This window comes from Triturus cristatus, chromosome 2_1 (assembly GCF_964204655.1).
Source record: "Triturus cristatus chromosome 2_1, aTriCri1.1, whole genome shotgun sequence".
NCBI lineage: Eukaryota > Metazoa > Chordata > Amphibia > Caudata > Salamandridae > Triturus > Triturus cristatus.
The window spans coordinates 681,118,013-681,132,594 of record NC_140581.1 but is presented as its reverse complement, the minus strand read 5'-3'; the positions used below and the strand labels follow the sequence as shown (position 1 = coordinate 681,132,594).

The 14,582-nt window shown below is 43.6% G+C and overlaps 1 protein-coding gene across 1 annotated transcript in view; it reads left to right on the top strand.

The window, feature by feature from the left end:
• The window catches only part of REEP5 (receptor accessory protein 5), a 138,481-nt gene that overhangs the window by 102,759 nt on the left and 21,140 nt on the right, over nt 1–14,582 (top strand). Inside the window, exons 3-4 of the mRNA XM_085632613.1 lie at nt 5,213–5,351; nt 13,621–13,789. Of these exons, the coding sequence (XP_085488739.1) occupies nt 5,213–5,351; nt 13,621–13,789 (308 nt within the window). The remainder of the gene's footprint in view (nt 1–5,212; nt 5,352–13,620; nt 13,790–14,582) is intronic.

Sequence of the window (14,582 nt, the reverse complement as noted above, 5' to 3'; positions counted from 1 at the left end):
GGAGGACTCTGTTGTGTAGTCTACCCCTTCATAAAGTAAAAGGCAGTCAATCACAAGGTCAGGAAAAGAACAGCAAAGATTAGAGTGTATGTGTTTGTATGTGGGCACATATATATATGAGCTCCTATATAGAGCACCCTGCAACATTAGCAACACTCCAAATCTGCTCACCTCAAATGTCTGTTTTTCTAGAAAGGTTTCTAGGCATGGGAATAGCACAGTGCCATCCACGCCGAGCTAAAAAGGCACATAGCCTTTTGCCATCTATACAGCAAAGTCTTTAAGCATAAGATTAGCAAAGTGCCATCCATGCTCAGCTGTAAAAATGAAAAAAAGTATTTTGCCACTCCAAACACAGTATTACAGAGGTGTGTGTTTAGTTAGTTAGTTACCCAGCTTCAGCAGATGTCCAATCAGTTTTCCTCAGGCTAGGATTCAGAGTGTTGGATAAGCTTCCTTCTTTGGACTTACACAGTGTTGGATGCATATGATGCTGTATCATTATAATTGGATTTTATTATACAAAGATATGTGAAAATCTGTTTTTGTAATATAGTGACTATAGAATTGTTTTGATATTTAGGTTGGCTATACCTATATAATATTTTCCCTGAAACCTTTATAGTGTACTTCATACATTGTGACAGGAGAATTTCTTGAGCTTTCAGGTAGAGGATAAGAGGGCCATCAAAACTGACATAAAATCCCACTTTTGTTTTGAAACCAAGAAGTCTGAGCTAAAAGTTAGAAGAAAAAAAAAGTGTGCCATGACGCATCAGCGCACTGCATCATTATGCATTTACAGCTATTCTTACAGCAACTGCACTTACTGTACAACTTGGCTAAAAAAAAAAACACAGACCACGACAATAACTGCCCTTAAAAGCATTATAGCCATGTTTTACAGCAGCGCAGCAGTTTGGGAAAAAAAATCGATATGACGTGTAGCGCAGCAACATAATTTATTTATTTCTTATTTAACTTTCATCCATGTTGCACAGCAGCCATGCTGCTATACAATATGGCTAAAAAAACATTGACAAAGCCAGTGTTTTTTTTTTCTCAATGAATTTGCTTGAACCAGATGAGTTAGTAGGGCTGAGCTGTTAACGCCATATCCACTCTGACATTCCCAATTATCTTTCATGTATCAAGGCTTCTACGTGCATCTGGTTGTTGTAAGGCTGAGGTGTTCTTAACATGTGTGTGTTAATGCCCTACTTATGTCTCCTCTTCCACCACTGTAATCTTTTTTTTATTTTTTTATTAGACCGTTCATTGGATGAATATGAGGGCCCATATAATCCTTTTAACCTAGAATTTGTGCCATGCAAGAGTACCCAATTTCTAAATTTGCTGACTGATGGAAAGTAATCAGTGTGTTCATTACCAATTTTATAACTCAGATAAGACAACTTTGATTGCCTATTGTAGTGCGTTCACTGCTCGACCCTAACCCTCTCTAATCGAAATGTAGCTTTAGCCTGAAACCTTGACATCAGATTTTCTTCAGTACTCATAATGATTTGGTATTATAGAGCTAACCAAACCAGGGAGAAGCCTACTAAGAAATGCACCAACATTTTAATCCATCTGAGGCCGTATTAAACATGTGTCTCAGGGGCGCAACGAGCGTTTGCGCCCGCTTTGCACTCCCCGGGGCTCTTTGGTATTACAGATGGGGCTGCAGTTGCTTGTGCTACCCCTTCTGTTATACCTATAGCGCTGGCGCACATAAAGCACCAGTGCGATCTTCAGAGGGCGTTCCCTCATTTGTATGAAGGAATCCCTTTGCCTCTGCGCCCGTGCATTATTACACACGTGGGTGCAGAGACAAAGAAGCTCTCAGGAGGCGCACTGACATCCAAAGGGTGGTGTACTGTCAGTGCGCCTCCTGATGGCAGCCCTCTGCAGGGGGTAAAGGGGATCCTGTGGACCTCCCCCCACCCCTGGGATCACCTTTCAGGCTGGTGCAGTCACTCACTGCACCTACCTGCAAGGGTATCTCCAATCCCCTTTCAAAGTGCAGGCGTGAAAACAGTGCGGGGCAGCCCATTCATCATAATATGGTGCATTTTCATTGTTTGCGCTGGGCGCACCTTTTAAAAGGTGCGCCCAGCGCAAACAATAAAAATGCGCCTTTTGAGTAATAAGGCCCCTGGTGTTCAAGTTGAAAGCCGCCTAGACTGTCTGTAAAATGAGAACTTATTGTATTGCAAATCGACTCTGGCGGGGGCATTTACAGTCGGACAAAAACAGGCCCCTGGTGCTTTAATACCACTTGCATAAAAATCTATCGGTGAGACAATTTTCGCTGTATAAGGTAGCATGTAAGTGCTTTATGGAGGCGTCCTGCAAAGCACAAAAAAAACCTCTCTTCTATACCTATCTCTTTGCTCTCTCTGGATACATATTTACCCTGTTCTTGTAATCTGCTTTTTTATTGTAGTTGCCTACCTCCCCTCCCTTCTCCACTGTGTTCTTCGTCATCTTCTTCCCTTTTGCACTCCATCTCTTTCGCCTATCATGTTCCTGTGTTCTCCCATCTGAACATCCACACATTCTCCTGGTCTGGGTTTTCTCCCTCTTGCCAATATTGACTTTAAAGCATTAGTAAGTGACCAGATCGACATGTGTAGATACCTTTACTTAGCTTACATTTCAGTCTCCAGAACCTATGAGTTACTAGATGATTCCAGCTGCATTAGATGTAATCCAACTTTAAACCCAGTATTGGCAAAGTCAGTAGGTCCCACCTTGCCGACCAGTTGATTTTCTCAATGGTTTTAGCATGGCTTGAAGTTAAAGAAATAAATCAAAATAACCCCCAATGATTTTAGCCATGTTGTACAGTAGCACGACTGCTGTGCAGCATAGAAAAAGTTTTAAAAAAATACCGCCCTCCCAAAAAAAAAAAATGGTGTGCCTGCTCAGCTCTTGCCATCTCATAGCTTTTTTTTCTGCTGGTGGGAGATACCTACACCCTCAGTGTTGTACACCCTCCCCCACACCTACCCCCGCCCAACTTAGATACCTACCCAACAGTTAAACATTATCATGCATCAAGCACGGACTGTGTTGTATCTATATCATTTTTTACACTTTCAGATATGCTGCACTGCAGCTTTGCTGCTGTGCAACATGGCTAAAAATATTGACAAAGACAAAAGCACGAGAGCTTTTGGCTTGGCCAATGCTGGTTTATTTTTGGTTAAGCATTCCATGATGGTGTATATGTATTCCAGCTAGCTCCGTTGTGTACTTCTTTCTCCTACCCACCCTCTGTTCCTGCGGCTCCCCTCCCACCCACCCTCTGTTCCTGCGGCTCCCCTCCCACCCACCCTCTGTTCCTGCTGCTCCCCTCCCACCCACCCTCTGTTCCTGCTGCTCCCCTCCCACCCACCCTCTGTTCCTGCTGCTCCCAACCAACCCACCCACCCGTTCTCTGTTCCTGCTGCTCCCCTCCCACCCACCCGCTCTCTGTTGCTGCTGCTCCCCTCCCACCCACCCGCTCTCTGTTGCTGCTGCTCCCCTCCCACCCACCCGCTCTCTGTTGCTGCTGCTCCCCTCCCACCCACCCGCTCTCTGTTGCTGCTGCTCCCCTCCCACCCACCCGCTCTCTGTTGCTGCTGCTCCCCTCCCACCCACCCGCTCTCTGTTGCTGCTGCTCCCCTCCCACCCACCCGCTCTCTGTTGCTGCTGCTCCCCTCCCACCCACCCGCTCTCTGTTGCTGCTGCTCCCCTCCCACCCACCCGCTCTCTGTTCCTGCTGCTCCCCTCCCACCCACCCGCTCTCTGTTCCTGCTGCTCCCCTCCCACCCACCCGCTCTCTGTTCCTGCTGCTCCCCTCCCACCCGCTCGGGTCCTGCTGCTCCTCGACCTCCCACCCATCCGCTCTTTGTTCCGGCTGCTCCCCTCCCTCCCACCCACCCACTCTGTTCCGCCTGCTCCCCTCCTTCCCACCCACCCGCTCTGTTCCGCCTGCTCCCCTCCTTCCCACCCACCCGCTCTGTTCCTGCTGCTCCCCTCCCTCCCACCCTCTCTCTGTTCCTGCTGCTCCCCTCCCTCCCACCCGCTCTCTGTTCCTGCTGCTCCCCTCCCTCCCACCCGCTCTCTGTTCCTGCTGCTCCCCTCCCTCCCACCCGCTCTGTTCTTGCTGCTCCCCTCCCTCCCACCCGCTCTGTTCTTGCTGCTCTCCTCCCTCCCACCCGCTCTGTTCTTGCTGCTCTCCTCCCTCCCACCCGCTCTCTGTTCTTGCTGCTCCCCTCCCTCCCACCCGCTCTCTGTTCCTGCTGCTCCCCTCCCTCCCACCCGCTCTCTGTTCCTGCTGCTCCCCTCCCTCCCACCCGCTCTGTTCCTGCTGCTCCCCTCCCTCCCACCCGCTCTCTGTTCCTGCTGCTCCCCTCCCTCCCACCCGCTCTCTGTTCCTGCTGCTCCCCTCCCTCCCACCCGCTCTCTGTTCCTGCTGCTCCCCTCCCTCCCACCCGCTCTCTGTTCCTGCTGCTCCCCTCCCTCCCACCCGCTCTCTGTTCCTGCTGCTCCCCTCCCACCCGCTCTGTTCCTGCTGCTCCCCTTCCACCCCACCCGCTCTTTGTTCCTGCTGCTTCTCTCCCACCCCACTGCTCTCTATTCCTGCTGCTCTCCTCCCGTCCACCCGCTCAGATGTTGCTGCTCCCCTCCCGTCCACCCGCTCAGATGTTGCTGCCCCCCTCCTGCCTACCCTCTCTTGCTGCTCCCCTCACGCTCTGTTACTGCTGCTCCCTGCCTGCTCTTCATTGCTACCTGGCCACCCACCAGCTCTACATTTCTGCTCCTGCTCCTCGCTCGCTCACCCACCAGTTCTACGCTGCTGCTACTTGGCTTCCCCTTGCTGCTGCTGCACCCTGCCCACGCACTTCCCATTGCTTCTACTGGCACCCCACTCCCTGCTGCTGCTACTGCCTGCCCACCCACCCCCTTTACACTTTAACTCCTCTTAAAGCAATAACCTGGGCTTGATATGCTTTTTCGCAGGCAGGATCAAGTAAAGTGTTACTACATTTATGTACACAAATCGAACTTGTTCAAGGTGCACTGCCTACTGGGAAATTGAGGCTTATCCTTCTAACCTTATTGTTTATCAAACTCCAATACGCCATTTTGTTATTACATTTCGTACACATTCTCCATACTCCACAAAATTGCTAATACCTATTTTTTTTCCTTTCTTTAGTATAAAGGCCATTGAGAGTCCCAACAAAGAAGACGACACACAGTGGCTGACCTACTGGGTGGTGTATGGCGTTTTTAGCATCCTCGAGTTTTTCGCTGACATTTTTCTCTCCTGGTTCCCTTTCTACTACATGCTGAAGGTTAGTGGACTATTTAAATACACGCTTATTCTATCAAAAAACTTTGGGCATTTCAAAATATAGAAAACACATGTTTAATTGAAGGAAATGAAGCAGTGGTAGAAAGACCCATGTATTGAGTTGAGGTCCTGATGGACTTAATCTTCCTCTATCTTGTCTGTTTCTTTTGTATTCCAGAGCCACACAAAGGTTTGGAAATGACTTTGCAGCCCTTGGCGGCACAAGGCAAAAGCAAGCATTTCCGTGTCCTTTCCTCCATGTATGATTGTTTTACCCTTCCTTCCTTTTTTTTTATTCATGCCAAACAAAACTGACTTGAACAGATTTGCATCTGCATCACCATCTGATGAAACTGCTCATTTGTCTTTCTTCGAGACATGCTGTATTCAGGATATGGGCATAAAGCTCCGCCTACTTTCGACCCATCTTTTTAATTGGCTCCTGTCCATGTCTTTTGTAAATGATGCCTTTACATTGGCCATTAGGCTTAGCAGTCCCTCCTTTCTACCGCCGTGTCTGTTCTTGTAACCTCCCATGAGGACACCCCCCTGTTACACGTGTTGTTACGCCTTAGGTTTTAATTACAGCCTCAAGGCACTATTTTCTTAAAGGCCTTCAGACAGGACACTCACTTGGTCCTAAACTAGGTTGGCAGTGGTTACTTTACTCGCTAGCAACATCTCACATTTATATTTAACCTTCGATCAATTTCTCTTCATCAGCTCCACAGAGTACAACCTAATTAATATAATAATTCTTTTGTTACATTTCAAAGCTACTAATTGTTTATATGATCATAGCTATTTGAATGTACTCTTGGTACTGTCTTGCATGCAATGCATTATGGGTAGGGTAGATTTACCATATCTTCTGCGGGGTGCAGTTCCATATGTGACCAAACGTTTCTGATGCTCACTAGGGACCTCTGGGAGAAGTTTGTGGAACTGCACCTATACATACAGTGCTGGTGCCGTGCTCACTAGGGACCTCAAGGAGCAGCTTGCCGTACTGCACTGAGACATACAATGTTGGTTCCTGACTCACGACGCAAGAATTTGCATTGCACTAGGTCTCGCATTACTGAAAGTAGGATTAGAAACCGATTTTTTTTTTATTTTTTTTTTTTTTACTTCTGTCATATAAAGTGGAGTTATAGATAGACTTGTTACAAAATATAGAAATAACATGAAAGTGTACTCAAATTCAGGATAAGTAATAGTGAAGTGTATATTATTTAAATGTAATAGCCTGCTTTTAAGGCAAATTACAGTTGTTAATGGCCGAATCGCAGTTATGCAGCGAGGGCTTATCCGGAGGGAAAGGGTCTTTAACAACCACTATTGCTCGAGGTAGAAGGTGTATAGGGCTATTAGAACATTTCAACCACTGGAGTGGTAGAATTTTCTAAAACAAACTGGTAGAAACAGATCGACAAACTTTGGAATGGTGGAACAGAAGGTTATCAGCCACTATGGGCCCTGAGGCACTTCGTTGTCTTCACTGGAGTTCTCAACATTCCAGTTTTCTAATATAGTCTTATTGGACGCTGTTGAGGGCTATACTGGTTGGTAAAGGCCCCAAACCCAAGTTGTAGGCCCGAGGCAAGGGCCTAGAAAGAGGGCCATTAACAACTGGTATAGGCTGATACAGAAGGGCTATTAAAATATTCCACCCGCTAAAGGTAGAATGTTCTGAATTAAAAAAGAAAAACAGAAAGACAAACATTGAAAAATTGGAGCAGAAGGCTTATACCAGAAATGATATGCCCTGAGCCCACTTCATTACCTTCACTGCAGCGCTCAACATTCCAGTGTTCAAATAATTTATAAATATCTGCAAGATCTTGATGTTCGGAAACTTGACTTTAGGAAGATAAACTTTGCAGTAGTATATTCGTACATAGGATGTGCTAGGAGAGGCAGAATATCTGAACGGAGTAGAGACGTGTACAAAAATGATAGCTTAAGCGAATCCAATATTTATGCTAGGCAAAACAGCAGGAGAACCAATCTGCAATGTTAATGGATGTGGCATTTGTTTGTTTGTAAATGCTTGTATTCCACTATCTAGTGGTTGGGTCTGGAAATATTCCAGTAGTTCCTCTGTTTCCTTCTTTTTTCTTGAACTATTTTTAAATTTTGTATGGTCGTCGTTGATGACCATTCGGTGTTGTGCCCTTCCCTGATGGTGCCGGCTCCACTGCGTGGTCACCATCTTCAAGTTCTTTTAATTGGTGTCCTAACCTACACACCCGTTTTGTGGCAGGACAGGGGGGGTTCGCATGTGAATTCAGAAAGTCTTTAAGCTGCAAAACACTCCTAGAGGTAACCATTTTGTTTTGCAGTGTGAATCTTTCTGGATTCTCACATGCTGTGCATTGACTTTACAGCGGTATTCTTTTGTCCTGTGGGTGGATGGGCAAAGAACTAGTTCATATTTGCAAACAGGTGTTCAAGTGCTCTCTGTCCCAACTTCTTTGGTTGAATGTTGATACATTAATGGTTAGTAAAGGTGTGTACTGAGGACCATGTAGTATCCATGCAGCCGTCATTGAAAGAGCCATTAGCTATGAAGGCCAGTGTTGCCCAGTTCTTTCATGTGGAGTGCGCCCTATAGTCACACCTGCTGCTATCTGCCATCTTCGTATTGTTTAAACTATCCACTTTGCTATAATTGCCTTAGTCACTGGCAAGCACTTAGTCGCCTGGGTGCAAGTGACATAGAGCTGGTAGATCTTCCTTATCGTTTTTTTTTTTTTTTTTTTTTTTTTATAAATTTTTATTGAACAATAATTCGGTTACACGCACGGGCCTACAACCACCAGGGCCGGCCGCTAGGTACAGAATGAAATATACATTTATCATGGCTGCAGTCAAGTCCCGGGGCGCAGCCCCGTAGTGGCTCCGGATAGTTCTAAAGGAACAGGAGACTTAAGTCCAACAGACACAAAAACTAAAAGAAAAACAAAAGGCGAGGCATAAGGGCAAACAGTGCGGATCAGGCTTCCTCCGGGGAACTCCAGTGCAGACCGTTAAGCAGCCGGCAAAAGGAAGGAGTACCGGGAGGCTGGGGACGGGGGGGGGGGGGTCAAGGGAGATGAACGTCCATATGTAGTTATTCCAAAAGGTGCCAGGAACCATTCCTTATCGTTTTTGTTTCCTGTATGTAGTGCGTAAAAGTACGATATCACCTCTGGAAGGAATTTGGCATTAGTTCTAATTTACTATTCTGTCATGGTCTACTTGGATGTGTGCTTTCCACGCTGTTGGTGCCAGGAGTTTGCTAACCCCACGCAGTAATGTTATGACTACTATTGCGGCCGTGTTTTAGGTGAGAAATTGGAGACCTGCCCTAAAAATGGGTTCCTCAATTGTGTTAGAAACAGGTTGAGGTTGTATGTGGGCTCAGAAATGATCATGGAGCTCGAAATGCATCCCATTGATACTGTGACATTTATAGATCATCCGAAGAAAAGGGTGAAGGAGGGAGGTGGCTGGCAAATGTAGGCTTCAGCAGTAAGGAAATTGATGGAAGAAATATTTGAGGAACATTTGTAGAATATCTTGAAAGCCATGGGAACACAGGATCTTCAGCAGGAGCTTTTGTCACTTTATAGCAAACAAAGAATATTAAGCTATATTTTTGTTGCAAGGAAGGGCTATTTGAGTGTTGCCTACCTGAAATCTAATTCAAAACGGCTCCTTGAGATCCAAAGTGACTTTGAGCGAGTCTTGTCAATGATGAGCTGTATAATGAGCAGTTGTATTATAGAAGTGTTTAAAAACAAAAAAAAAAATTCAAGTTAGGGTAGGGAATAGTGACCTAGACCAGTACTTTGGCTCATCCCTGTTGTTTTTTAATGATGTAAGCTGTCAAATTAAACAATAACCAGAATGGAACTATTCATTTTAAATTGTCACATCTATGTTTTACCAAAGTGACTTTGTTTTATATTCGCCCTGTTTTTGAACCTGGAACTTTGTTTTGGTGTAAACCGTATATTTGACATCAAATCGTCTTGTGATGCGTGTGCTTGCAAATCATGCACATCAGTTAGTTACTTAACAGTTTAACAGAGTTACATTATATGCAATTACTGTTTCACATAACCTTCCAATGATTATAGACCTAAAACTGGCAAATTAATGTCTGGGCAAGACATTCTAACAATAGAATTGAGTAAAGGAGAGTGGCGATTTTACAATGTATGTGAGCACATTCTTGTTTATGATACAAAGCCAAGCATTAACTTCTTTGAATGCCATGGCTCAATGCCCATAGACACAGAGTGCTTTTTCATAGAGGAGAAAATTCTTTCTTTGCGGAAAAAGGTTATGCTTTACAATACAGCAGTCTCAGACAGTGAATGAACTGACAATTGTATGGACTGTAGCTTCTGTTTAAGAGATGCCTTTAACGTTGTCTCCACTACCGGTAATCACAGAAAAACGGAAGGTTGGGAAGATCTGGTCCTAGTGTTGGAGACAGCTGTCCCCTAATGCAGATCACCTGATGAGAAGCAGGTCCTCTCTGTAACCAAATTACCAGGTGACACAGATGGTCTGCAAATGAGTTCCACTCAACGCAAAAAGCTGTGCTTTAATGTTCAACTGTTCAGGACAGTGGGCCTTGCCCTAATTGTTCGTAAAAACATACAGAACAATATTGTGCAGATCTGGACAGATCAGAGCACAGTCACTTAATGTTCTAAATCGGGAATCATCTACCGATCAGAGAAGCTCAAAACATCTAAGCAACTACTCTTGAGAGAGTGAAAACCTGCCACAGTACCGCGCATATACATAAAACCCACTGATGCAGAAGTGGATCAGGATAGTGTGGCCACCTCTCAAGACAATGAGCCAAATAACTTGGCATAGTCATGATAAGTGACAACGCCATAGATGATCAGAGTGCACCCTAGACGACTCAGATGGGAGCAATTACTTAAAAGAACCTAGTCTCATAATTAACTGAGCAGCATAGCTCCCATTGCCCTAAAATTAAATACTCGAAACGCCCACCTGAATATATCAAATTCTCTGATAGTCTAGGGGACATACCACTAGAAAATTAAATAGAAGACGCTTTTGATATGATGATGATGTGACATCTCATCCATACACTGCATGGTAAAGGATATCTGTATACTGCTAACTATCTTACGTTTAACCTAGATGTGATTTGCATGTGACTCTGAGTACATTTGGCACCTCTTCTGACTTGCAAGAAGTCACAATAAAATGAATCCTCCTGTAGGATGCCTATGACCGTTTTTTTTATGGAATACCTTAAATGTACTTTACTCTTAGCAGGACCATCAAAAGCAAACATTGATCTAAAGTTAGGGCTGAGCAAACTCAAGGTCCACTATTCGAGTGTATTGATCATATTGTGCTGAATTCAATGTTTATTGTTGCCCTTACAACTCCAAGGTTAGTAAGCAAACTATAGGCGCTCTCCATCGAAGATCCTTTGTGTCCTATGTGTCCGGCATATGCAACCGAGGTTCATACGGAAGGTTATATTAAACTTTAGTGACAGATATTCCATTGACTTAATCTCCTTCAAGATCCTGCAGAAGGTACATTCACTCCTAGGATGTGGGAACAAATGGTCATAATAGATCATTTGGATAATACAACATGCAAAAAGACTAAACCCCTCTTAGCCTTGAAGGATTTCGAAAACGCATATTGAAGTTCTGGGGCATGTTTAGGGAAACTCCTCCATCATAAGAGTCAAGGTGACAGTGCTTCCTCCTCATCCTTTGACTTACTGATGAGCACAGATCATACACTACTTCAAAGCCCGATCACTTGGTAGGTGCAGTGATCAGTCAAGTCACAGTACTATTTGGTAACTCTTCTTGTGCCTTTCTGAGCTCTATTGAATGCTGTGGTTTTTCATACAGTCTACATTCTCAGTTTTTTAACTGAGGAGCATGTTGACCCTTGGTTAATATTTCTTGTATTTATTGCCCACATGATAGGATCACTCATGTCCCACAGCTACAATATGCTCTTTGATGCCTTCTCTGACCCAGTACCATGAAGGTAATATTCTTTTACTTCAAGTCACAGGGGTGTGGAATTTTATAAAATATCTACTTGTCCATAGGGCAGGTTGCTTCATAAATCTACTTGTCCTGTAATAAACTCCACTTGTCTCTTTGGTGCCATGTAGTGCAGCGACAAATTATGGCAGCAATCTCATTATATAAGAGCTCTGATATAGACTCTGATTATGCCAGGGCTCATAACATAGTAGTGTTTGAATAGTTGCAATCCCCTTATGTTGCCACGTTTCCGCAGATCTACATACTGGGGCTGAAGGTAGTAATAAGCCATAGTTCCAGGGATAGAATTCCCTTTTGAGTGTCTGCAAACCTACTAACTTGCATGTTTTAAGGGTTATCAACAACTCTTCTCTAATGTTTTTCCATACTGAGAAATGTTGGAAATCTACTGACAATGGCAGAAGTAAACCTTATTCGTGAGTTGGGAAAAAAGTGGTTGGAGAGAAAGTTCACATATTTTCTAAGAGTATTATTTCTTGTCCTACTTTTGTAAATTATTGGGAATTCACAAGAACCTTATAGCTGCACTTAATGCAAGGACATATACCATGGTTGCACTTTTGAGACATTATTTAATAATTGGGCCCCTAATTTGGTCTGACGTTGACCATGACCTTTTGCGTTGATTAAAATTCTGTCTTTCTTTCTCTTTCTCTCTCTCTCTCTCTGTATCGGCTGGCTTCCCTGTGAGTGACCGCATTCTGCTCTCTCACAAGGAGCATATCTGCACTCAGAGTAGTTTTATTCAGTGCCATTAACTACTGTGGTAGTATGTGCTTTTTGAGACCAAAAACTATTTTTGCCAATGTTTGTTTTACTGGCGAGGGCCCGGCAGCTCCCACACCAATAAGGTGTCACATTGACAAAATTAAAAGGCTGACCACCAATTTCTGACCTTCTGGCTTTGCCAATGCTTGTTTATTTTTGTTTCCCATAATCTTATTGAAACTGGTTACACTGATGTTTGAGAAATTCTAGCATGCATCAACACATGTTATTAAATGATGCTGAAAAAAATGGTACTCGAACGTTTATAGTAGTTAAGCTAAACGTTTTTTTTTCCCTGCTTTTTTTCTGAACATTGTTTTTTTGAAAGAAAAGAATCATCAATCTTGCTTTCAAGCTTCTGCAAATGTTTGCATCAAATTAGAGAGCATTCTGGGAGCATTATACATAGCCTCATACTGCTAAACTTTGAAAACGTGTATACACATTTTTATACTGAAACCAGTGCCAGTAGTGCAGTCAGAGCTTACAACATTTACTTAGAGCGCTCACCCTAATAATGAAGGCTTTCAATTAATGAACCATGAATAAAAGTTTAAACTGCATTAACATATGAACAAAAATATTACCTTCACTGCAGACGTTGCCCTTCCCTGATCCATAATGTGGTACAGCAAACTGGCAGCCTAAGGGTTTGTGCTGCAGAGGATGGGGCCTACTTGTCCCAAGGCCAAAATACACATGAAAACCTGTTGCCCTTGACCCCAAACAATATGTCCTGGGCGTCGGGCTATAGGAGTTCCACATCCCTGAAGTCAACATTTTGTATTTCATGTATGTCCTGAAAGCCCATAGTCTTGAGATTCAACTGGTTGTAGCCTATAGATTGTGTATCGAGACTTTTTGCCATATCCTCATAAAACTAAATCTCATTTTCAAATTCGCTGCTTGTGCGTAGTAGTGCAGATGTATTTTACTTGTAGCAACTAATTTAGTATTAAAGCTGGTCTAAAATAACTAGATTCAAGACCGTATACATCTGTGGATAGCACATCAGTTGAGAAGCACCTAATCCCTCGGCCCATGAGTGCTCCGCATATAATGCTTCTGGTCTCTAAGAGGAAAATCCATAACCCGATGTGTGCGTATCCTTGTGCGAGTTTTGATGTACAGTGATGTACAGACGGTCATACTCCATTCCATTGCCGCCTTCGTATAGCTTTGTTTTTTTTTTTTTGTTTTTTTTACTGGAGCATATCTTTCTGTTGACCACACTACCAATTTGAAAACCTATAGTTTCTGGATAATTGGCAGGCTACATGGGATACTTCTACTTTTGCATTCTGTGAATCCATTTATGTTGAGTAAACTAAATTAGTATTTCAATGTTTACCATGTAGCGTTTGTGATGTTGAGAAAGGTGGTGATACGCTCATTGTTGGTTTTCTTTTTTGTCCCATGTAGTGTGGTTTTCTGGTGTGGTGCATGGCCCCAAGCCCTGCCAATGGTGCTGAGAAACTGTATGCAAAAGTAATTCGCCCTTTGTTCCTTAAGCATGAAGCTGTGATGGACCGCGTGGTAAAAGACCTGAAGGACAAAGCTTCAGAGACTGCAGACACAGTTACCAATGAGGGTAAGTAAAGTTAAAGTTTCTTGCTAGAGCAAGTTGTGTGGTAAGCACAAATATGCAGTACGGCCCATTTTATATTGAGTGACCACACCGCATTAGCATGTGACTTAGGAGTATATTTTTTTACATCACGCTGTCAGTGGTTATGGGCACAACATCCCATGCAATACATTTCTGTAAATGTCTGCCCCTGTGCGAGATTTGTTAGATCTGTATGTATGACATCCTCAAACTTCCAGCTTGAACAGAAACCTTTTCAGTCTTTGCTTGACTCCCAAATTCACAATAGAAACCAACAAATAGTCTTGGTGATGCCTTTGACTCTGTATTAATGTAATTTGGTGCAGTGTATATGTTTGAGAATCTTAGTGAGCAGCAGGCATAACAATTGTGTTTCTGCACTGCTTGGATAATCTTGTCTGATAACAGCATTCAGATGGCCTTCAAGATGTACCTCTGGTTCCTCGCTTGGCAGGGTGCTGTTAGGTGGGAGCACTTAAAGGTTTGTTTTAGAGAATGGAAATAATGGTTTAGTATTTGCTCATTATCAGTAAAATTCTTTACATGATTTCTTTATGAAATGTTAGTAGTAGAAAATAGCAGTGGAAGGAAGTATGTAAAGAGATGTTACTCGAAAATACATAATCAAAGAGAGTAAAAGTTAGTCAGTATTGCCTTGCTGTGAACTGTTTTATCATCATAAGAGAAGGCCTGCTAGACCAGTTTGTGCCAGTGTACACCCAAAAACCAGTGCGCCAGAATGCACTTGTGGGACTGTGCACCATGATTATGAAAA